Here is a 23,533-nt window from a genome sequence, read left to right on the forward strand (position 1 = left end):
TTAGCACAGAGCCGGCGTCAACAGTCAGCACCGCGAACCCGAGTGCGCACGCGTAGTTGACCATCTCCATGGAAGCGGTGACGCCCCGCCATCTTGGTAAAGGAATGTGTGCGCCTGCGATTGTCCAGCGGTGGAGAGACTGGTAGCAGACGTTGCCCACAGTCAGGAGTAACATATAGTCCGTGAGCCAGGACCCCAAATTTGGGCCACCGGTACCAGCTGGGGGGAATAATTCTTATAGTGATTTTTGGCAAGGTATACACCCCTAGTGCTGGAAAATATGTGATAGCATTGCAGCGGTAATAGCTTTCTGTGATCCCAAGGTGCTTTGCCTATGATAAGATGAATTATGCTAGGTGCTTGTCCCCATACTTTGCTCAGATGATGAACCTCCCAGAGAAGAATCCTTCTGTGTATGAGGGCTTCAAGACAGGCCAATTCTCAGTGCAGCTGTCAAATAACAACCTCTTTGGGCAGATCTCTGTGGACCAGGCTATTGAAGCCATGGTGAACAAAGACACACAGAACTCCTGGAGGCACACCATGATTCAGCCTAAATACTGGAACTATCAAGCATTACTACGTAACAGCTGAGCACCGCAGTGCATTCCTGGGACAGTTAAGGGCAATGGTGCAAGGCAACAAGTAGAAAGTATGCATTATGAAAGTTTAGAAAGTATGGATTATGATCAGAGATTAAGGGAGCTAGGGCTTTACTCTTTGGAGAGAAGGAGGATGAGAGGAGACATGATAGAGGTGTACAAGATAATAAGGGGAATAGATAGAGTGGATAGCCAGCACCTCTTCCCCAGGGCACCACTGCTCAATACAAGAGGATATGGCTTTAAGGTAAGGGGTGGGAAGTTCAAGGGGGATATTAGAGGAAGGTTTTTTACTCAGAGAGTGGTTGGTGCGTGGAATGCACTGCCTGAGTCAGTGGTGGAGGCAGATTCACTAGTGAAGTTTAAGAGACTACTAGACAGGTATATGGAGGAATTTAAGGTGGGGGGGGTTATATGGGAGGCAGGGTTTGAGGGTCGGCATAACATTGTGGGCCGAGGGGCCTGTACTGTGCTGTACTATTCCATGTTCTATATTCTATGTAAATCAGAGCTTTGTCATGTGGAGCTACAGCGGCCAAGAATCCAGGGCGATGAGGAAGCAGTTTCAGCAGTGGTCAGCCTCATACATGAATGGGTCAACCCATTTGCAGAGAAGCAGGACCTCATTAGCATCTCTACAGCAAAGGCAGCCCCCAAGGACATTGCCTCCAACCTGATGAAGGCATATGAGATTGGTGAGCAATGCTATGCAACCTTCAAGGATGAGAGACTAGAGGAAGACACACCAACAAAGAAATTCCATGACCCAATGAAAACCAACAAGCTGAAAACATTCAGTGATATATGTAAGAAGAAAGAAGTGAAATCAAATGGGAGGGCGATCATCTTGAAAGCAGGTAGGTCTTTGTTTGGACGCATCATGGAGGATATTCTTTCTCATCCCCTTGGACTATTGCCCTGGGCCCTGTTTACACCAGAAGGATCACTGAGAAAGACAAATAAAGCTACTTTATCCACAACCTTGCAGAAAAATGTAGCAGTAGAAGAGCAACTCCCAGGAAACTCTGCTACGGTGGTTGTTGGAATGAACTTGGTCCAAAGAGTGAAAGGTGATCAAGTTACTTTCAGAGATGTTGCCACAACAATTCTGGGTATGGCTGTGAGGAAAGGCAGTCAGAGTAGCAGAATAGATGTTATGTTTGACACATACAAGGAGAACTTTATCAAGAATAGTGAAAGATCTCTATGGGGTGAAGAGACTGGTCATGAGTTGCAAGGTATCACAGGCACTCAGATGGTGAGGCAGTGGAGGAGCTTCCTAACCAAAGTCAGTAACAAAAATAGTCTCATTAGTTTCATAGTCCATGAATGGAGGGTGGCGGAGTACAGAGCAAAGTTACAGGAAAAGATTCTGTATGCAACTGTGAATGACAAATGTTACGGAATCATATCACAAGACAGTGAGGAGGTGTCAGCTCTTCATTGTCAACAAGAAGAAGCAGATGGCCACCTACTTGTCCATGCTGCCCATGCCACAGTAGAGGGATACCAATCTGTAGTGATCTGTTCAGAAGATGCAGATGTCTTTATCATATCTTTAACATTTTGTGACAAGTTTGAGGCCCCATTGTTCCAGAAGTGTGGCACTAGAACCCGTACAAGGCTTGTAGACATCAGGAAGGTTGCTGCCACTGTTGGCATAGACGTTTGCAGGGCTCTCATCGGGTTGCACGCATATACAGGATGTGACACTGTAAGCGCTTTTGCAGGCAAAGGGAAGACAAGTGCCCTAAAACTTCTGACCAGCAATAGGGAAACTCAGGACACATTCTTAGAGTTGGGTCAGGAATGGAACCTCTGCCCAGAACTGATGGACAAACTAGAGGCATTTACATGTCTCCTGTATGCTCCAAAAGCATCAATCACCAAGGTCAATGAGCTCAGGTATCACCTTTTCTGTGCCAAAAAAGGTGAAATCGAAAGTCATTAACTCCCACCATGCAATGACTGCTTAACAAAATATACACGGCGAGCCAACTACCAGGCTGGTATATGGAGAATATGTTTGGAGAAGGACCCACAAGTGCCAAGCCCTGTTGGCAGATGATGGAAGATGGAGAGAGAAGAGGAAGCTGAACAGTTGGTGGTGCACTGCATGGAAGGCCAGCCAGCACCCGATGCTGTCCTGGATCTACTGGCCTGTAACTGTCCAAAAAAATGTTCACTCCCAAGATGTGTGTGTGTTGCAAATGGCCTCAGGTTTACTGACGTTTAGACTGGCAGACTGTGAGAACCAGGTATCCACCTCAGAGAGTGTGGAAAGTTCAGATGAAGATGCGGAAGACTTGGAAGATTATTATGATTATTAATAGGTTATGAAAGTATGGAAAACAAAGTATGGAAAGCAGTCTTTGATTAAATATATTCATTTTACAACCAAATGGGGCCTAGGTTATGGCCATGTGGAACCCTACATTTCAATTATTGTACCGTAACTCTATATGCTATGACAAAAGCTTAAGATTGTTTTGATTTGATACAACAAAATGGAAAATATTATGAAATTGATAAAACTCCAGAAATCTTTCCAAATGAGGTTTTTTACCTTTTTGGGGGTGGGGTAACATTTTCTGCTGTACTGATGTTAATACGCAATATATACAAAAAGTGATTAATTATCTGAATTCATGAATAAGTTCTCTACAAATCCATGTGATTATATGTGTCCTACGGTTCTTATTGACTTTAGATAGATAGATAGATATACTTTATTAATCCCGACTTTTCCAAAATAAACAACAGACAAATATTTTTCTAAAAATGAAATGATTCACTCTACTGAAATTGGGCACTGTACTGTAAGTGCGACCAATGACATCGTTTTCAATGTAGAATTTTATAACAACATTTGATGAAAAGTGCTTGAACTCAGCTATCATTGTGACAAATCTCAATGTTGAGGGATCACTGATGACAAAATACCACTCGGCTGAATATTTATCTTGTACTTATATTGGCCACTTTTCAGAAATGCTTCTTTTAGGGTAGTGTTATAAATGCATGATAGCACGCATAAAGCTACCACTGGTGCAATGCTATCACATATTTTCTAACTCTAGAGATGTATACCTTGCCAAAAATCACTATGTGCATTATTCCCCACTAATGGTACTGAGCAACCCGACTGGCTCATGGACTGAAAACACATATAGAAACCTTCTATAAATATTGTCTTTCTTTCTTGGATGGATGATCACAGAATAAGGAAGACAACTGCTTTTCTCTTCAAATTCACGTTTTCTGTATTTTTCTGGACAATTTATCTTCTTTCACCTATTGGTAGCGTGGATCAACACGTGGCTGAAGACATGGTGCAGGAGGGAGGGCTTCAGATTTATAGATAATTGGGCAGTTTTCCACGGAAGGTGGGACCTGTTCCAGCGGGACAATTTACATCTGAACTGGAGGGGGACAAATATTCTTGCTATGTTTGCTAGGGAGGCTCTGATGGATTTAAACTAGATACAAGGGAGGTGGGGAACCAGAGTGTAGGAACAGATGTAGGGGAGAAGGAAGAAAAAGAAAATAGTAAAGTTGTTTGCACTGTTAGCGATAAACAGAGAGTAAGAGGTGGAAAATTTCTTAAATGCATTTATTTTAATGTGAGGAGCATTATAAGAAAGGTGGATGAGCTTAACGCATGGATTGATACCTGGAAGTATGATGTGGTAGCTATTAGTGAAACATGGTTACAGGAGGGGTGTGATTGGCAACTAAATATTCCTGGATTTAATTGCTTCAGGTGTGATAGAATCAGAGGGACAAGAGGGGGAGGTGTTGCGTTGCTTGTCAGAGAAAATACTACAGCAGTGCTCTGGCAGGATACATTAGAGGGCTCATCTAGAGAGGCTATTTGGGTGGAATTGAGGAATAGGAAAGGTGTAGTAACACTTATAGGGGTGTATTATAGACCACCAAATGGGGAGTGGGAATTGGAGGAGCAAATTTGTAAGGAGATAGCAGATATTTGTAGTAAGCACAAGGTTGTGATTGTGGGAGATTATAATTTTCCGCGCATAGACTGGGAAGCCCATACTGTAAAAGGGCTAGAGGCAAAATGTGTGCAGAATAGTTTTTTTTTCAGCAATACATAGAGGTACCAACTAGAGAAGGGGCAGTGTTGGATCTCCTGTTAGGGAATGAGATAGGTCAGGTGACGGAAGTTTGTGTTGGGGAGCACTTTGGGTCCAGTGATCACAATGCCATTAGTTTCAATATAATTATGGAGAAGGATAGGTCTGGACCCAGGGTTGAGATCTTTGATTGGAGAAAGGCTAACTTTGAGGAGAAGCGAAAGGATTTAGAAGGAGCGGATTGGGTCAATTTGTTTTAATGGGAAGAATGTAATAGAGAAATGGAGGTCATTTAAAGGTGAAATTTTGAGGGAACAGGATCTTTATGTTCCTGTTAGGTTGAAAGGAAAGGTTAAAAGTTTGAGAGAGCCATGGTTTTCAAGGAATATTGGAAACTTGGTTCAGAAAAAGAGAGTTATCTACAATAAATATAGGCAGCATGCAGTAAATGAGGTGCTCAAGGAATATAAAGAATGTAAAAAGAATCTTAAGAAAGAAATTAGAAAAGCTAAAAGAAGATATGAGGTTGCTTTGGCAAGTAAGGTGAAAATAAATCCCAAGGGTTTCTACAGTTATATTAATAGCAAAAGGATGGTAAGGGGTAAAATTGGTCCTTAGAGAATCAGAGTGGACTGCTATGTGTGGAGCCAAAAGAGATGGGGGGCGGGATTCTGGACAATTTCTGTTCTTCAGTACTCACTAAAGAGAAGGATATTGAATTGTGTAAGACAAGGGAGACAGGTAGAGAAGTTATGGAAACTATGATGATTAAAGCAGAGGAAGTACTGGAGCTTTTAAGGAATATAAAAGTGGATAAGTCTCCGGGTCCTGACAGGATATTCCCTAGGACCTTGAGGGAAGTTAGTGTGGAAATAGCAGGGGCTCTGACAGAAATATTTCAAATGTCATTAGAAACGGGGATGGTGCCGGAGGATTGGCGTATTGCTCATGTTGTTCCTTTGTTTTAAAAGGGTCCTAAGAGTAAACCTAGCAATTATCGGCCTGTGAGTTTGACACCAGTGGTGGGTAAATCGATGGAAAATATTCTTAGAGATGTTATATATAATTATCTGGATAGACAGGGTCTGATTAGGAACAGTATACATGGATTTGTGTGTGGAAGGTCATGTTTGATAAACCTTATTGAATTTTTTGAAGAGGTTACTAGGAAAGTTGAGGGTAAAGCGGTGGATGTTGTCTATATGGACTTCAGTAAGGCCTTTGACAAGGTTCCACATGGAAGGTTAGTTAGGAAGGTTCAATCGTTAGGTATTAATATTGAAGGAGTAAAATGGATTCAGCAGTGGCTGGATGGGAGACGCCAGAGAGTGGTGGTGGATAACTGTTTGTCAGATTGGAGGACGATGTGTAGCGGTGTGCCTCAGGGATCTGTACTGGGTCCAATGTTGTTTGTTATATACATTAATGATCTGGATGATGGGGTGGTAAATTGGATGAGTAAGTATGCAAATGATACTAAGATAGGTAGAGTTGTGGATAATGAAGTAGGTTTTCAAAGCTTGCAGAGAGATTTAGACCAGTTAGAAGAATGGGCTGAAAGATGGCAGATGGAGTTTAATGCTGATAAATGTGAGGTGCTACATTTTGGTAGGACTGATCAAAATAGGACATACATGGTAAATGGTAGGGCATTGAAGAATGCAGTAGAACAGAGGGATCTAGGAATAATGGTGCATAGTTCCCTGAAGGTGGAATCTCATGTGGATAGGATGGTGAAGAAAGCTTTTGGTATGCTGGCCTTTATAAATCAGAGCATTGAGTATAGGAGTTGAGATGTAATGTTGAAATTGTACAAGGCATTGGTGAGGCCAAATTTGGAGTATTGTGTACAGTTTTGGTCACCGAATTATAGGAAAGATGTCAACAAAATAGAGAGAGTACAGAGAAGGTTTATTTGAATGTTACCTGGGTTTCATCACCTAAGTTACAGAGAAAGGTTGAATAAGTTGGGTCTTTGTTCTTTGGAACGTAAAAGGTTGAGGGGGGACTTGATAGAGGTATTTAAAGAACGTGGGGGCTTTTTCCATTGAGAGTGGGGGAGATTCAAACAAGAGGACATGAGTTGAGAGTTAAAGGGCAAAAGTTTAGGGGTAACATGAGGGGGAACTTTACTCAGAGGGTGGTAGCTGTGTGGAATGAGCTCCCAGCAGAAGTGGTTGAGGCAGGTTCGATGTTGTCGTTTAAAGTTAAATTGGACAGCTATATGGACAAGAAAGGAATGGAGGGTTATGGGCTGAGCATAGGTCGGTGGGACTAGGTGAGAGTAAGTGTTCGGCACGGCCTGGAAGGGCTGAGATGGCCTGTTTCCATTCTGTAATTGTTATATGGTCCCTCCTCTGCGATGAATCAGTACTTTAGGTGATAAGTAGGAAGCAGAAATGCTAGAAGTATGTCTGGAATCTGTGAGAGAGGAAAAAAGATTAACTTCAAGGTTAATCTTCGTTGGAACTGGGGGTAAAAAACTAGAAGTGGTGAAGGGAACTGAGAGAATGATTATCAACACAATGGAAACCAAGAGAGTTTAAGTGACGCAAGACACTTAATGATGGAAATCTTGAGCAACATGCACACAATGCGGGAGGTCAATTACAGTGTCGATACTTCAAGCCAATACTCTTCATCAGTACTTGAAAGGGAAGGGAGCAGAAGTCAGAATAAGAAGGGAGGGGAAGGAGTCGACCTATCACCTCCTAGCTTCTCACATCATCATCGCCTCACCCAACAACTTTCCCCTCACCTGTTCTCACTTATCACCTAACAGCTTGTACTCATCCCCCTCTCCCTAGCTTTTTATCCTCTATGGGAAGGTGGAGAGAAAAGGGGGCACAAGAAACTGCGGATGCTGGAATCTGGAGCAACACACGAGGCAGCAGGGTCAGGCCGCATCTGTAGAGGGAAATGGACAGTTGATGCTTCAGGTCAAGACCCTTATTCTAGACTGAATGCTAAACAGGAGAGAGTATAAAAGGTGGACAGGAGGGGTGGAACGTGAGCCATCAACCAACAAGTGTGGAAGGGTGTAAAGTAGATGGAGGAGCAGAGTTGAAATTGCGACAGAAGCCAAGAGGGGATGGATGGAAGCAATAAGAGGCTGGAGATGATGGAATCTGATAGGACTGGAAAATGGGGCATGGAATCAAACAGTGATGCATTTCAGAAAATCTGGGGACATACTGTGAAAAGTAGAACACTAGGGAGTGAGGGAACAGAGGGACAGGGGTACAAGTGCATGGATTGTTGAAAGCAGTGCCATCGGTAGACAGGGTGGTGAAATTTAACATGCTGGCCTTCAGTTAGGGTACTGAGTATAGGAGTTGGGACACTATGATGCAGTTGTATTAGTCATTAGGGAGGCTGCACTTGGTGGACTGAGCACAGTCTTCATCATTATAGGAAAGATATGGTTAAACTGGACAGAGTGCAGAAAAAAATTACAAAGCTGTTGCGTGGACCTGAGTTATAGGGAGTGGATGGTCAGGTCTGGTCCTTATTCCTGGAATGTAGGAGAATGAGGGAGCGACCTTAGAGAAACATCGAAAATCATGAGAGGTATCGATAAGGTGGATAGCTTCAGGGCAAGGGAAACAAAGCTGGACGCTCAGATTTAGGTAATAGGGGAAAGATTCAAAGTGAAAGGCAACTTTTTCATGCAGACGGTGGTGAGGATGTAGAATGATCTGCCAGAGAAAGTGGTTGAGGCAGGTATGCTACAATGACTGTCCTGTTGTACATACTATTTATTACAAATTACTATAAATTGCACATTGCACATTTAGATGGAGACGCACATAATGCAAAGATATTTACTCCTCATGTATGTGAATCATGTAAGCAATCAAGTCAATTAAATTCAATAATATCATTTAAGAAGCACTTGGACAGATACGTGGAGGGAAGGGGCTTAGAGGGTTTGGGCTGAACACAAGAAACTGGACCTAGCTGGGTGGACATGGTGACTAGCATAGACTTGTTGTCCAAGGAGCCTCCATCCATGACTCCTTAAAATGTACTTTAAGAAAATAACCCAATGACCCAATAAAGGAATTACTCTTATTTCATCTCATAATTCAGCAATTTATGGATATGAATCCAATGCCTGTGTGCTTTTCACGCAGACTCGTCTACACTGATGAGACCCACCACACACCATAAATTGGGGTTCCACTTTGTCGAGTACCTCCACACCATCCAGCATAAGCAGGACTTTAGGGGCCAAACATTTGAATTCCAATTCCCATTCCCATTCTGTCATGTCGGTCCATGGCTTGTTCTTGTGCCAAGATGAGGCCACCCTCAGGGTAGAGGAGCAACACCTTATATTCCATCTGGGCACTCTCCAACCTGATGACATGAATACCGATTTATCCTTCTGGTAAACAAATATCCCCTCCCCCTTCTACTTCCCACTCTGACCTTTTACCTCTTCTCACCTGCTTATTACTTCCCTCTAGGTCCTCTCCTGCTTCCTTTTTTCCTATGGTCCACTCTCTTCTCTGATCAGATTCTGTCTTCTCCAGCCCTTGGCCTTTCCCGCACACCTGACTTCACCTGTCACCTTCTAGCGATCCTCATTTCCCTCCCTCCCCCCCACCTTTTTATTCTGGCATCTCCCTTTCCTTCTCAGTCGTGAAGAAGGGTCTCACCGCGAAACATCTTTTCCATAAATGCTGCCTGACCTGCTGAGTTACTCCAGCATTTTGTATGTGTCACTTTTCAATTGTTGTTCTCCCCTGAATGGATGTGAGTTACCCAAAGGAAAACCAAGCAATCACTGGAAGAACATAGAAACTCAATGTGAATTCAGCTCAACCCAGTGTGAACTCAACTCAACCCAATGTGAACTCAACTCAAGCAACACACATCAAAGTTGCTGGTGAACGCAGCAGGACAGGCAGCATCTCTAGGAAGAGGTACAGTGGACGTTTCAGGCCGAAACCCTTCGTCAGGACTGACTCAATGTGAACTCAACTCAACTCAATGTGCAACTTGCTTTGGAATATTTCAAGCTTCATTGAGTTTCGTAAATAGGGCTAGGATAGTTTCACCGTATGCCGTTACTGAGCGTAGCATCACATTCTATTGATTTCTACATAAATAATTCCATAACTTGCACTGAGTTTGTACATTCTCCCAGTGACCACTTGGTTTTCCTCTGGGTGCTCTGTTTTCATCCCACATTCCAGAGACACACGGGTTAGATAGCCACATGGGTGTAACAGGGCAGTGCAGGCTTGTTGGGCCAGAAGGGTTTGTTACTAAACTGTATCCCTAAATAATACATAAATAAATAAATACCCAGCCCCCACTTTGAGTAGGTCTTTGTTTGTTTTGTCTTAAAATATTTTTTTGAAAGAACAGCAAAACCGAAGATATTACCCTTGATGTCCAGGATGCTTGAAAATTATTAGGATGGATAAAATTCCCAAGGCCTGATGGATGGCACATATCCTGGAATATTGAAAGAAGGGAAGATTGGTGGGGCTTTGAAAAAGATCTTTATGTCACCACTAACAGTAGGTGAGGTCTCAGAGGACTGGAGAGTAGAAAATGTTGTGCCTGTTTTCAAGAAAGGAAATAGGGATAATCCAGGTAGTTATAGGCCAGTGGTAGGGAAGATATTGGAGAGGATACTTGGGAATAATATGCACTCAGAAAAGCATGGCCTGTTTAGGAACAGTCAGAGTGGCTTTGTGCAGGACAGATCATGCCTTACAAACTTGATCAAGTTTCATTGAGGTGACCAAGGTGCTTGATAAGAGTAAGGCAGTGGATGTTATTTACATGGACTTTAGTAAGACATTTGGTAAAGCCCTTCATGATAGGTTGATTTAGAAGACAAAGATACATAGGATCCATGGTGAATTGCAAGTTTAGAATCGAAACTGGCTTCCCATTGAAGACAGAGTGGGGATGGAAGGCTGTTATTCTGGCTGGAGATCCATGACCAGTGGTGTTCTGCAAGGATTGGTGCTAGGACCTCAGTTGTTTGTGATATATATCAATATCTTGGAGAAAATGTAGATGGGTGGATTAGCAATTTTGCAGATGACACCAGGATGGGTGAAATTATTTAGAGTATAATGAAAACAGTGAGATAGAGATTAGTTACAGGGCAAGGAATTGGCAGATGGAGTTTAGCCCAGGTAAGTGTGAGGTGTGGACTTTGGGAGGTCAAATGAAAGGAGAAAGTATACAGTTAATGGTAGGCCCCTTAATAGCACTGAAGTACAGAGGGATCTTGGGGTCCAACTCCATAGTTCACTGAAAGCAGCCATGCAAGTGGTTAAGGTGACAAAGGAGGCGTATGGCATGCCTGCCTTGATTGGTGAGGGTGTTGAGTATAAGAATAAAGAAGTCAAGCTGAAGCTATATAAAACTTGAGTCAAAGTGCACTTAGATTACTGTGTACACTGCTGGTCACCCCATTATAGGAAGAGTGTGGAGAGTGTGGATTGTGCATAGAAAAGGCTGACCAGGAGGCAGCCTGGATTAGACAGCATGAGGCAGAAGGAAAGGTTCAGCAAACCTGAGCTGTTGTCCCTGGAGTGTCACTGACTAAGGGGAGACCCGATAGAAAAGTAACGAGAGGCATAGGGTAGACAGTCAAAATCTTTTCCCTGGTAGAAGTGTCACATACCGCTGATCATGCTTTTAAGGTTAAGAGAGAGAATGTTTAAAGGTGTTTTTTACATAGAGAGTGATAGGGGCCTGGAATGGGTTGCCAGGGGTAGAAGTGGAAGCTGACAGTTTAAGAGGCTTTTATATAGATGCTGCATATGAAGGAAATGGAGGGATATGGGTGATACACAGGAACAGGGCATTTAGTATAAGTTGACAAGATTGATCCATCCAGTGCTTTGCAATTCTACTTTCTATATCCCAAACCCACAAATATTGTTAATTCTCATCTGTCTCAGCAGCAATTAGAGGCAGACAATAAATGCCATAATTGATAATGACATTGAATTCCCATGAATGAGTCAGGTAAAGTAGATACAACACTGGCACTTACATTGTTTCTGCATGACTTTAGGTACTGATTTGTCCGACTCTATCATTGTAACCGGTTATCAAATCACAGCCTGTCCTTGCTCAGTGCCTACAGAAATAAATTTTCCAGCAGGGGTCATTAAACAAGGACTACGCCATCCTGCTTTTTATTTTCTGTTAGCACACAGACACAGTGTTCAATTCTCCGGTTCCATTGCAAACCTTCCTGGGATCAGCTACAAGAAGGAGTCAAGCTGTGTGATCATGATGGTTTGAATGGCATATTATCACAACTCACGAAACCATGTGCAAAAACAAGTGACCGTAGGAAGAGAAAAATGGTATAAATTGGGAGGTAAGGGAGGAGACTGAAATTAATCTTGTGATTTCTCTAAATCAAGGGCTCCCAACCTTTTTTTATGCCATGGACCCCTACCCAAGGGGTCTGTGGAGCCCAGGTTGGGAACCCCTGCTCTAACTGTTAAGTTAAAAACTCCTTTTTTCCCTATACAATTTTGAGTCTTTGAATTCATTCAAAGTTTTGTGATTTTTGCAAATTCTCAGTATATCCTCTGAGAGTGCTTGTTATTTGCCCATGTTTCTCGGTCTCTGGTATTTCATGAATGAGTGTAGTATCATTCCTCTGTCTTGGAGTCTAGCCGCGTCCGTTCATTGAGCTGTGCCTATGTTTTAAACCAATAACCTGCTTTAAATTATAAGAGGCCAAATTTAGCAAGAACGGGAAGGATCAGATTACTGCAGCTGGCATAAAGTCGTCTATCGTTTGTCACTGTAGTTAGCTTTAAGGGTTTCTTTTTGTCAGCTGTAAGTGTTCCTTTTTAATTTGGGTATCCACAATAACTGAATTGCTAGTGGAAAGTGGAAGAAAAATCCTGCACTCATCACCATTTTACAAAATCCTCTGTGTACATTTTTAATCCCGCCCCTTCCTGATTGAGATTAGATATTGTGGAATAAATATAACTTGCCAGCAAAGTTACAGCAGTCAATGCTACATGTTTGTGAATTTCACAAAAGCACCAAGTGGTGGGCAGGGGAAGTTAAAGTCTGTCTTGTTTTATTATTGTAACTGCTCTTTGGACTTGCTGCTGTGCAATAACTGAAGTTTTCTCTAAGGGCTTCATTGGAAACAAAAAAATGTAGCTTGAATTCTTCCATGGCAAACAAAAACAGCCCAGCTTCAACGTGGTTTCAATATCTGAGGAGGTAAGTGAACGTTATTTTAGCAAACACAAAGGATCGATCAGGCCTACTTTCCATGCATCGCATTTATTTTTTCAAGGTAATCAACTCTTGTGGCCAGAATAGGCCATTTGCCAGCTTAAAGCAATGTAAACGCTGCTTCATGTGATTGCGTTTAGCATTTGTTTAAGCTATTCAATAACATGCTGGACTCTTTGCCAAGTTTTAACCAAGTTGATATAGTCAAGGATTTAATAATCAGTATAAAGTCATAGGTTTTAAGTAATTTCTTCCATAATAAGGTTAGAAAATGTTAAGCTAATGCACTTTTGTCAGTGCTATTTGTGGCACTTTACGGAGAACAAATTTGCTGATGCGGCAAAAGTGCACTTCAAATATTAATAATGAGAAGTGAATGCCTTCAATCACCATGAGATCATTGGTTGGGCTATATAAATACATGTGCCAAGAGATTCCAGCACACTTAATTAGATGCTCGAGATCAGGGGTTCCCGGCCTTTTTTATGCCTTGGACCCCTACCATTAACCAAGGGGTCTATGGACCCCAGATTGGGAACCCCCCCTCTAGATGCTATAGCAGCAGAGCAAATTGTGCACAGGAGCCACACTTTTGATCAGCACTGAACAGACCTGTCTGACTTGTGGCGATGAGAACCTGCTGCCAAGGTATCACACAGATTCCAAGTGCAGGATGGTTGCTGGCATGTGATCTGACCGGGGGTGGGGGACTGCGATAATCAAACTGGGGTCCAGACCTCAACTGATTGCAGGATGAGGAGCTGGAGCCACCGATTCAGTGGTTGCAGAGGGAGAGGTGAGATTGGGATTGGCTTGGTTTAGTGTAATAAATGCCTGGCCTGGCTTCGTATTGGGAAGACCATGTTGTCCCAGAAGTGACATGCTGTCCTAAGATATCATGATGCAAGTTTTCAAAAGGAATGCCCCACAAAAATAGTTTCTTGCACAGTGATATGATCACGAATGCCCAGAAACATCCAGCTGAATATCTACAGTAACTTGAAATGACCCAGAAATGGTTACTTCATCTTTTACGCAGAAAGAAGATCAGAATTCAGTGGCATTATGTCAATAGAACAGTGCATTGCAATTAAATTTCAAGGCAGTATATTTTTTCATAACTACAAAGAATCAGTTCAGACAAACTCACTCAAACATTCAATATAACCATATAACCATATAACAATTGCAGCACAGGAACAGGCCATTTTGGCCCTTCTAGTCCATGCCGAACTCCTACTCTCACCTAGTCCCACCGACCTTCACTTGGTCCATAACCCTCCATTCCATTCCTGTCCATATATCTATCCAATTTAACTTTAAACGACAACATCAAACCTGCCTCAACCACTTCTGCTGGAAGCTCGTTCCACACAGCCACCACTCTCTGAGTAAAGAAGTTCCCCCTCATTTTACCCCTAAACTTTTGCCCTTTAACTCTCAACTCATGTCCTCTTATTTGAATCTCCCCCACTCTCAATGGAAAAAGCCTACCCACGTCAACTCTATCAATCTCCCTCATAATTTTAAACACCTCTATCAAGTCCCCTCTCAACCTTCTACGCTCCAAAGAATAAAGACCTAACTTGTTCAACCTTTCTCTGTAACTTAGGAGATGAAACCCAGGCAACATTTTAGTAAACCTCCGCTGTACTCTCTCAATTTTATTGACAGCTCGGAGTTTGGTTGTAATTCTCTCAATAACATATCCACATTATAACAGAGGAGGCACTAGTGGGTAGTCCTGACCATGTGTATTCTGGGACATTGTGGGAAGCGAGGGAAGAAATAACAAGGTTTTTTGGCAGAGATACATTAATGCATCATCTTTAGTCATGGATGAGGTGCTAGTAGACCGGAGATTGGCTTTTATTATACCTTGATTTTAAAAAGCTGCAAAGACAAGACAGCGAACTATAGGCAGATGAGCGTAACAGTAGTGGAGGGAAGGTTAGTGGATAGACGCCACAAGTATTTGGAAAGGTAAGGGCAAATAAGGGATGCTCATTGTGGCTTTTTGTGTGGGAAATCTAGTTTTTGAAGAGATTGATGAGGTCAGGGTGGTAGATTTTGTCTACATGGATGTTAGCAAGGACTTTGACAGGCATGGTAACCATGTCTAGAAGGTTACATCACCTGCAATCCTTGGTAAACTAGCCACTTTAATTCCAAAATTGTTTTGGTGGAAGAAGTCAGAAAGAGGTATTGAAGGGTTGTTATTCGCATTGGAGGCCTGAGACCAGTGGTAGGTATGTCATTGGATTTGGTGCTGGGTCCACCATCGTTTGTCTTCTATAATAATGATTTGGATAACAATGAGGTTAGTAAGTTTGTGAATGACACCAAAATTGGTGGTGGGGTCAATAATGAAGGAGATTATCTAAGACTAAAACAGGATTTAGATCTACATCCAAGGAACGGCAGATGGAATTTAACTTAGACAAATGAGAAGTGTTGCATTTTGTTAAGTTAAACCAGGGCAGAACTTACTCAGTAAATGAAGTCTTGGAGACAGATGTAGAACAGAGAACTAGGGGTGCAGGTACATGGTTCCCTAAAAGTGCTTGCAGATAGACAGAGTTGTGAAGAAGGTGGTTGGCATGCTTACCTTTACTGGTAAGGGCAATGAATGCAAGAGCTGGCACGTTGTATTGCAACCGTACAAGTCGTTGGTGAGAGCACACTTGGAATATTGCCCACATTTCTGGTCACCCAGTTACGGGAAACATGTCATTAAGCTGTAGAAGATGCAAAAAATATTCACAAGGATGTTACCAAGAGTGGAGGGCTTGCGATATAAGGAGAAATTGGATAGGCTAGGATGCTTTCCCTGGGATTGTAAGAGAGTAAGTGGTGATATTATAGTATTGACCCTTAACTTGGTCAACTATCTTAGTTTTGGTAAACTAACCACAGAAATCCAAATTAATTCAAACTGCTAACAATTTTATTGTATTAACTTTCTAATGTCAATAGAAGTATCTGTCTAAGTTATGTTGACCCATGTCAATGACTTAGGTTCCCGAATACTATTGTTCCTTCTGTACCAATACTCACCCAGATCCTTGCTCCAACTTCTCCAACTAGTAACACTGAACAGGGGATCTCCCACTGACCAATTCATGAATGCTTCTTTTCCCTGTCCCAGGCAAGCAGGTCTTCCTTGCAAGTTAGTTTCCAGCGTCCTTGCTTGATACACATTTGAAATCCTTCATTATTATTCTCATTTTCTATCAAATATTTGAGCCATTATTCTTTGGTTCTTCTGGTGGTTCTGACATATTGGGCTAGCCCTTGTCCACTTTTGATCAGCTCTGACGCAGTAAGGTAAAAGGCATTACTTCACTGTGTTTCTCCTGAATGAGGATATTCCCCTGATGTCATGTCTTTGATCTTCCTTAAATCAGGCCATTCCAAACCAGTTCAGAAACAAGAGAAAATCTGCAGATGCTGGAAATCTGAGCAACACACACACAAAATGTTGGAGGAACTCAGCAGGCCAGGCAGCATCTATGGAAAAGAGTATAGTCGACATTTTGGGCTGAGATCCATCATCAGGACTGCTGAAGGGTCTCGGCCCGAAATGTCGACTGTTCACTCTTTTCCACAAGTGCTGCCTAGCCTGCTGAGTTCCTCCAGCATTCTGTGTGCGTTGCACAGCCAGTTCAGGTCAGACACCGGGTTCATAGTTCACAGATACAGACTACTCTTCTCAGAAGACAGTGTTAATTCTTCTACCTTATGAAAGAGTATCCCAAAAAAATTATTATTTGGAAATGATCTTTGATTTAGCAGAGTATCAGTCGGGCTCATTTATGTCCACGTTGGTGTACTTTAGCCAGTAAAGGTTTCGTTAAGAAAAGCATTTCACAAAATGGTGGTCACAAGAACCGTCTCACAAAACGATATCCTCCACTTCTTACACCACATGGCAGAAACATTTGTTTTGTCTATTTCTCCACTGTCCTTGGCTTGTTCCAGCTATGTGCTTTGCAGGTTTTTAATTTCTTTCAGGCCAGCAATGGAGGCATATAGCACGTATGAGGAATGATCATGAGAGGGAGGATAGGCAGGTGATAGTGAAGTGGTGCGTTCTGACCAATTGTTTGAGATGTGTCTATTTTAATGCAAGGAGTATTATGAACAAAGCGGATGAGCTTAGAGCGTGGATCAGTACTTGGAGCTATGATGTTGTGGCCATTACAGAGACTTGGATGGCTCAGGGGCAGGAATAGTTACTTCGAGTGCAGGCTTTAGATGGTTTAGAAAGGACAGGGATGGGGGCAAAAGAGTTGGGGGTGTGGGACAGTTGATCAGAGATAGTGTCACGGCTGCAGAAAAGGTGGAAGACATGGAGGGATTGTCTACGGAGTCTCTGTGGGTGGAAGTTAGGAACAGGAAGGGGTCAATAACTTACTTGGGTGTTTTTTTATAGACCACCCAAAAGTAACAGAGACATTGAAGAGCAGATAGGGAGACAGATTCTGAAAAGGTGTAATAATAACAGGGTTGTTGTGGTGGGAGATTTTAATTTCCCAAATATTGATTGGCATCTCCCTAGAGCAAGGGGTTTAGATGAGCTGCAGTTTGTTCAGTGTGTTCAAGAAGGGTTTCTTGACACAATATGTAGATAAGCCTACAAGAGGAGAGGCTGTACTTGATCTGGTATTGGGAAATGAACCTGGTCAGGTGTTAGATCTCTCAGTGGGAGAGCATTTAGGAGATAGTGATCATAATTCTATCTCCTTTACCATAGCATTGGAGAGGGATAGGAACAGACAAGTTAGGAAAGCATTTAATTGGAGTAAGGGGAAATATCAGGCTATCAGGCAAGAACTTGGAAGCATAAACTGGGAACAGAAGAAATGTGGCAAATGTTCAGGGGATATTTGCGTGGAGTTCTGCACAGCTATGTTCCAATGAAACAGGGAAAGGATAGTAGGGTACAGGAACTGTGGTGTACAAAGGCTGTTGTAAATCTAGTCAAGAAGAAAAGAAGAGCTTATGAAGAGTTCAAAAAACTAGGTAATGATAGAGGTCTAGAAGATTATAAGGCTAGCAGGAAGGAGTTTAAGAATGAAATTAGGAGAGCCAGAAGGGGCCATGAGAAGGCCTTGGCGGACAAGATTAAGGAAAACCCCAAGGCATTCTACAAGAATGTGAAGAGCAAGAGGATAAGATGTGAGAGAATAGGACCAATCAAGTGTGACAGTGGAAAAGTGTGTATGGAAGTGGAGGAGATAGCAGAGGTACTTAATGAATACTTTGCTTCAGTATTCACTACGGAAAAGGATCTTGGCAATTGTAGAGATGACTTGCAGTGGACTGAAAAGCTTGAACATGTAGATATTAAGAAAGAGGATGTGCTAGAGCTTTTGGAAAGCATCAAGTTGGATAAGTCACCGGGACCAGACGAGATGTACCCCAGGCCATCGTGGGAGGCGAGGGAAGAGATTGCTGAGCCTCTGGTGATGATCTTTGCATCATCAATGAGGAAAGGAGAGGTTCCGGAGGACTAGGGGGTTGAGGATGTTGTTCCATTATTCAAAAAAGGGAGTAGAGATAGCCCAGGAAATTATAGACCAGTGAGTCTGATTTCAGTGGTGATGAAAGTAGAAGGTAGATTGATGAAGGAAGAGCAGTAGATGTAGTGTATATGGATTTCAGCAAGGCATTTGGTAAGGTAGCCCATGCAAGGCTTATTGAGAAGGTAAGGAGGCATGGGATCCAAGGGGACCTTGTTTTGTGGATCCAGAACTGGCTTGCCCACAGAAGGCAAAGAGTGGTTGTAGACAGGTCACATTCTGCGTGGAGGTTGGTGACCAGTGGTGTGCCTCAGGGACCTGTTCTGGAACCTTTACTCTTCGTGATTTTTATAAATGACCTGGATGAGGAAGTGGAGGGATGGGTTAGTAAATTTGCTGATGACACAAAAGTTGGAGGTGTTATGGATAGCGTGGAGGGCTGTCAGTGGTTACAACGGGATATTGATAGGATGCAAAACTGGGCTGAGAAGCGATAGATGGAGTTCAACCCAGATAGGTGTGAGGTGGTTTATTTTGGTAGGTTAAACATGACGGCAGAGTATAGTATTAATGGTAAGACTCTTGGCAGTGTGGAGGATCAGAGGGATCTTGGGGTCCGAGTCCATAGGACACTCAAAGCTACTGCGCAGGTTGACTCTGTGGTTAAGAAGGCATACAGTTCATTGGCCTTCATTAATCATGGGATTGAGATTAGGAGCCGAGAGGTAATGTTGCAGCTATATAGGACCCTGGTCATACCCCACTTGGAGTACTGCGCTCACTTCTGGTCGCCTCACTACAGGAAGGATGTGGAAACCATAGGAAGGATGCAGAGGAGATTTACAAGGAAGTTGCCTGGATTGGGGAGCATGCCTTATGAGAATAGGTTGAGTGAACTTGGCCTTTTTTCCTTGGAGCGACGGAGGATGAGAGATGACCTGACAGAGGTGTATAAGATGATGAGAGGCATTGATCATGTGGATAGTCGGAGGCTTTTTCCCAGGGCTGAGATGGCGAACGTGAGAGGGCACAGTTTTACAGTGCTTGGAAATAGGTACAGAGGAGATGTCAGGGGTAAGTTTTTTACGCAGAGAGTGGTGAGTGTGTGAAATGGGCTGCCGGGGACGGTGGTGGAGGTGGATATGATAGGGTCTTTTAAGAGACTCCTGGACAGGTACATGGACCTCAGAAAAATAGAATGCTGTGGGTTACCCTAGGTAATTTCTAAGGTAGGGACATGTTCGGCACAGCATTGTGGGCCAAAGGGCCTGTATTATGCTGCAGGTTTTCTGTGTTTCTTTTTCCCAGGGGAGATTCTGTTATAGTTAATATTCTGTACATTTCTTGAGCTTTCTCACAAGAAAATGGATCTCATGCTGACTTTAATAATAATAAAATTTACTCTGAAGTTTCAGTAGAGGAGTCCAAAACTAAAGTACATTGATTTAAGATGAGACGAGAAATAGTTAAATGGACTGAAGGGACAATTTTTTCCACATGGAGAGTGGTGGGCATCTGCAACTGTCAGGTAACGCCGCAGAAGCAGACACAATTGAAATGTTTAAAAGGCATTTGAACAGGTGAACATTTGGAAAGGCTTCGAGTGATTCAGAACAAAGACAGGGAAATGGGACATGCTCAGACAGACATCTTGGCCAGCATGGGCAAGCAGGGCCAAATGGTCTGCTTCTGCACTGTATTACGCTGTGATTCTATGACATAATCGCCTCAGAATTTTGTCAACTCCAGGTTTCACGTTGGTCTCCTATCCTCAAACCTTCTGAATCACTCGAGACCCCAAAGGGCCTGTGTGTTCACTGCCCTACATTGGCTAACAATTCCCAGGAAAATCCAATTTAAGCATCTCAGCCACATGCTAAACAACTTCCCTTTCTGGGGCCTCTTCCTCTTCTTTTGAATATTCTCCAAAAGCAGCCTTTCCACTTTGCTTCACCATTTTCAGCCGCAGCTTTCATTGACAATACTTAAACTCTGGAATGCTCTCTTCATACCACTTTCCTTGTTTTCATATGTTTCTTATTTAACAGATTTTTTTAAACCTTCTGTTGATGCCAGGTTTTTAGCCATGCCTGCTCCTGGCCCATTGTATCTTCAGATGGGGCAGTCTTTGATAGAAGGCAAAATTTAGGGAGGAACAGAGTTCTATGCAAAGCAGTTGGGGATTTAATAATTCTAAATGTATGGCATTTAGAGACATTTCAAAAATAGTAAACTTTACATAATTTAAAATTAAAACTTTGTAAATACTAAAGCACAACAGCATTTAGAAATAGTTAAGTTCAAAGTTCAAAGTAAATTTATTGTCAAAGTACATAGATGCCACCACATACAACCCTGAGGTTCATTTTCCTGTGGGCATACTCAGCAAATCTATAGAATATTAAGTATAACAGGATCATTGAAAGTTCAACCAGAGTGCAGAAGTCAAAAAACTGTGCAAGTGCAAATATAAATACAAACGTTTGTAAATAGCAGTAAATAACGAGAACATGAGATAATGAGATAAAGAGTTCTTAAAGTAAGATCATTGGTTGTGGGAACATTTCAATGAAGGGGATAAAAGTGTAGCTAGCCTGATGGTTGTGGGGTAGAAACTTTCTTGAACCTGGTGGTCTGAGTCCTGAAGCTCTTGTACCTTCTACCTGATGGCCACAGCCAGTGGGTGGTGGGGATCTCTGATGATGGATGCTGCTTTCCTATGACAGCATTTCATATGGATTTGCACAGTGGCTGGGAGAGCTCTACCCATAATGTACTGAGCCAAATCCACTACCTTTTGTAGGATTTTCCTTCAAAGGCATTCGTATTTCCATACTAGACTGTGATGCACGACACTCTCCACTACACGTCTATAGAAGTGTGTCAAAGTTTTAGATGTCATGTTGAATCTCTGCAGACTCCTGGGGCAGTAGAGCTGCTGCCATGCTTTCTTCACAATTGCACATATGCTGGCTCCAGGACAAGTCCTCTGAAATAGTAATACCCAGGAGTTTAAAGCTGCTGAATCCCTTTCCCTTTGATCCTCTGAAGAGGACTGGCTCATGGACCTCTGGTTTCCTTCTTCTGAAGTCTATAATCAGCTCCTTGGTCTTGCTGACATTGAGTAGGAGGTTGCTGTTAGGACACCACTCAGCCAGATTGCCAATCTCCCCGCTGTACGCTGAGTCATCACCATCTTTGATTCAGCCTGTGATAAAAATTATGCTTCTGATTATGATGCTGATCTTTGATTATGCTTCTGTAAATTGGTTAGAATTATTAAAATTAAAAACACTATATAAATATAAGTTCTTCATGTAAGACACATTTCAATGTCTGGAGTAAAAAGATAACTTGTATTGTACATCATCCTTTAGGATACACGGTAATAGATTTTGAGTGACTTGTAAGACCAAATTGTATGCTTGTTATTGATAAGTTTACTGAACAATTTTCATGGTCAGTGCTCTTTTAATACTCTAGCATCTACGGGAATTTGTACTTTCATTAATAGTCTGGTCTTATTAGTACCCATGAATTTTTTTGTAGGGCTGCTCTTTGCTAAAAATCAACATGAGTAAATAATATTTAATTACAATAGCATGCTTAATGCAAGATGCACACACAGAAAATGTTGGTAAGCGCAGCAGGCCAGGCAGCATCTCTAGGAAGAGGTACAGTCGACGTTTCAGGCCGAGACCCTTCGCCAGGACTAACTGAAGGAAGAGTGAGTAAGAGATTTGAAAGTGGGAGGGGGAAGGGGAGGGGGAGATCCAAAATGATAGGAGAAGACAGGAGGGGGAGGGATGGAGCCAAGAGCTGGACAGGTGATTGGCAAAAGGGATACGAGAGGATCATGGGACAGGAGGTCCGGGAAGAAAGACGGGGGGGGGGAACCCAGAGGATGGGCAAGGAGTTATAGTAAGAGGGACAGAGGGAGAAAAAAGAGATCAAAGGGAGAGAGCGTAGGTGTTCAGTGAAACGATCTCCCAGTCTGCGTCGGGTCTCGCCAATATATAGAAGGCCACATCGGGAGCGCCAGACACAGTATGTCACCCCAGACAACTCACAGATGAAGTGTCGCCTCACCTGGAAGGACTGTCTGGGGCCCTGAATGGTGGTGAGGGAAGAAGTGTAAGGGCATGTGTAGCCTTCTATATATTGACGAGACCCGACGCAGGCTGGGGGACCGTTTCTCTGAACACCTACGCTCTGTCCGCAGAGAAAGCAGGATCTCCCAGTGGCCACACATTTTAATTCCACATCCCATTCCCATTCTGATATGTCTATCCACGGCCTCCTCTACTGTAAAGATGAAGCCACACTCAGACTGGAGCAACAACACCTTATATTCCGTCTGGGTAGCCTCCAACCCGATGGCATGAACATTGACTTCTCTAACTTCCATTAATGCCCCACCTCCCCCTCGTACCCCATCACTTATTTATTTATTTATTTATTCATTCATTCATTTCTTTCTTTCTTCTCCCCCCCCTTTTTTTGCTCTCTTTTTTCTCCCTCTGTCCCTCTCACTGTAACTCTTTGCCCATCTGAAGCACCTCCAATAACTCCAAAAGACTGAAGTTGGGTAAAATAATGAAAGGCTTTTACTCACTGTACAATACGACCTCCATGCTGAGTGTCTGCCCCGGACTGAGGGGGAGGGGCAAGGCGAAATCACCTTTATTCAGGGTTCTGTGAGAGGAGCCACAGAGGCAGTCAGCAGAGGGGCGAGTCCAGACAGGTAACCCAGTTACAACATATATATCTTGTTTACCATATTCACCCCTCTTTTTTTTTAAAAAGAGTCCCGCGGGGTGAAGTGACTGACAATATTTAAAACAAGAATATTTACAGGTGAAGTCTATCAGGCGGTCGAGTCCGTCGCTGTGATCTACGTAGCACCGGCGGTGATTGCACCAGCGACGGCGGTTGTGCTGGCTCCGGCCTGACTTGAGCTGCCAGCACGTTAGGCGTTGGTAATCCCTCGTGCGTGTGCGTCGCGCCCAGTATGGGAGTGTCGTGTGGTGTCTGTGTGGGGCTTGGAGTGTGCGGTGTC

General features: G+C 42.9%; 1 protein-coding gene across 1 annotated transcript in view; it reads left to right on the forward strand.

The window, feature by feature from the left end:
- The first annotated feature begins 11,896 nt into the window (after positions 1-11,896).
- Positions 11,897-23,533, forward strand: part of acacb (acetyl-CoA carboxylase beta) — a 169,683-nt gene continuing 158,046 nt past the window's right edge. Inside the window, exons 1-2 of the mRNA XM_072247887.1 lie at positions 11,897-12,062; positions 12,845-12,934. Of these exons, the coding sequence (XP_072103988.1) occupies positions 12,885-12,934 (50 nt within the window). The 5' untranslated portion in view covers positions 11,897-12,062; positions 12,845-12,884. The remainder of the gene's footprint in view (positions 12,063-12,844; positions 12,935-23,533) is intronic.

This window comes from Mobula birostris, chromosome 31 (genome assembly GCF_030028105.1).
Source record: "Mobula birostris isolate sMobBir1 chromosome 31, sMobBir1.hap1, whole genome shotgun sequence".
Classification (NCBI taxonomy): Eukaryota; Metazoa; Chordata; class Chondrichthyes; order Myliobatiformes; family Myliobatidae; genus Mobula; species Mobula birostris.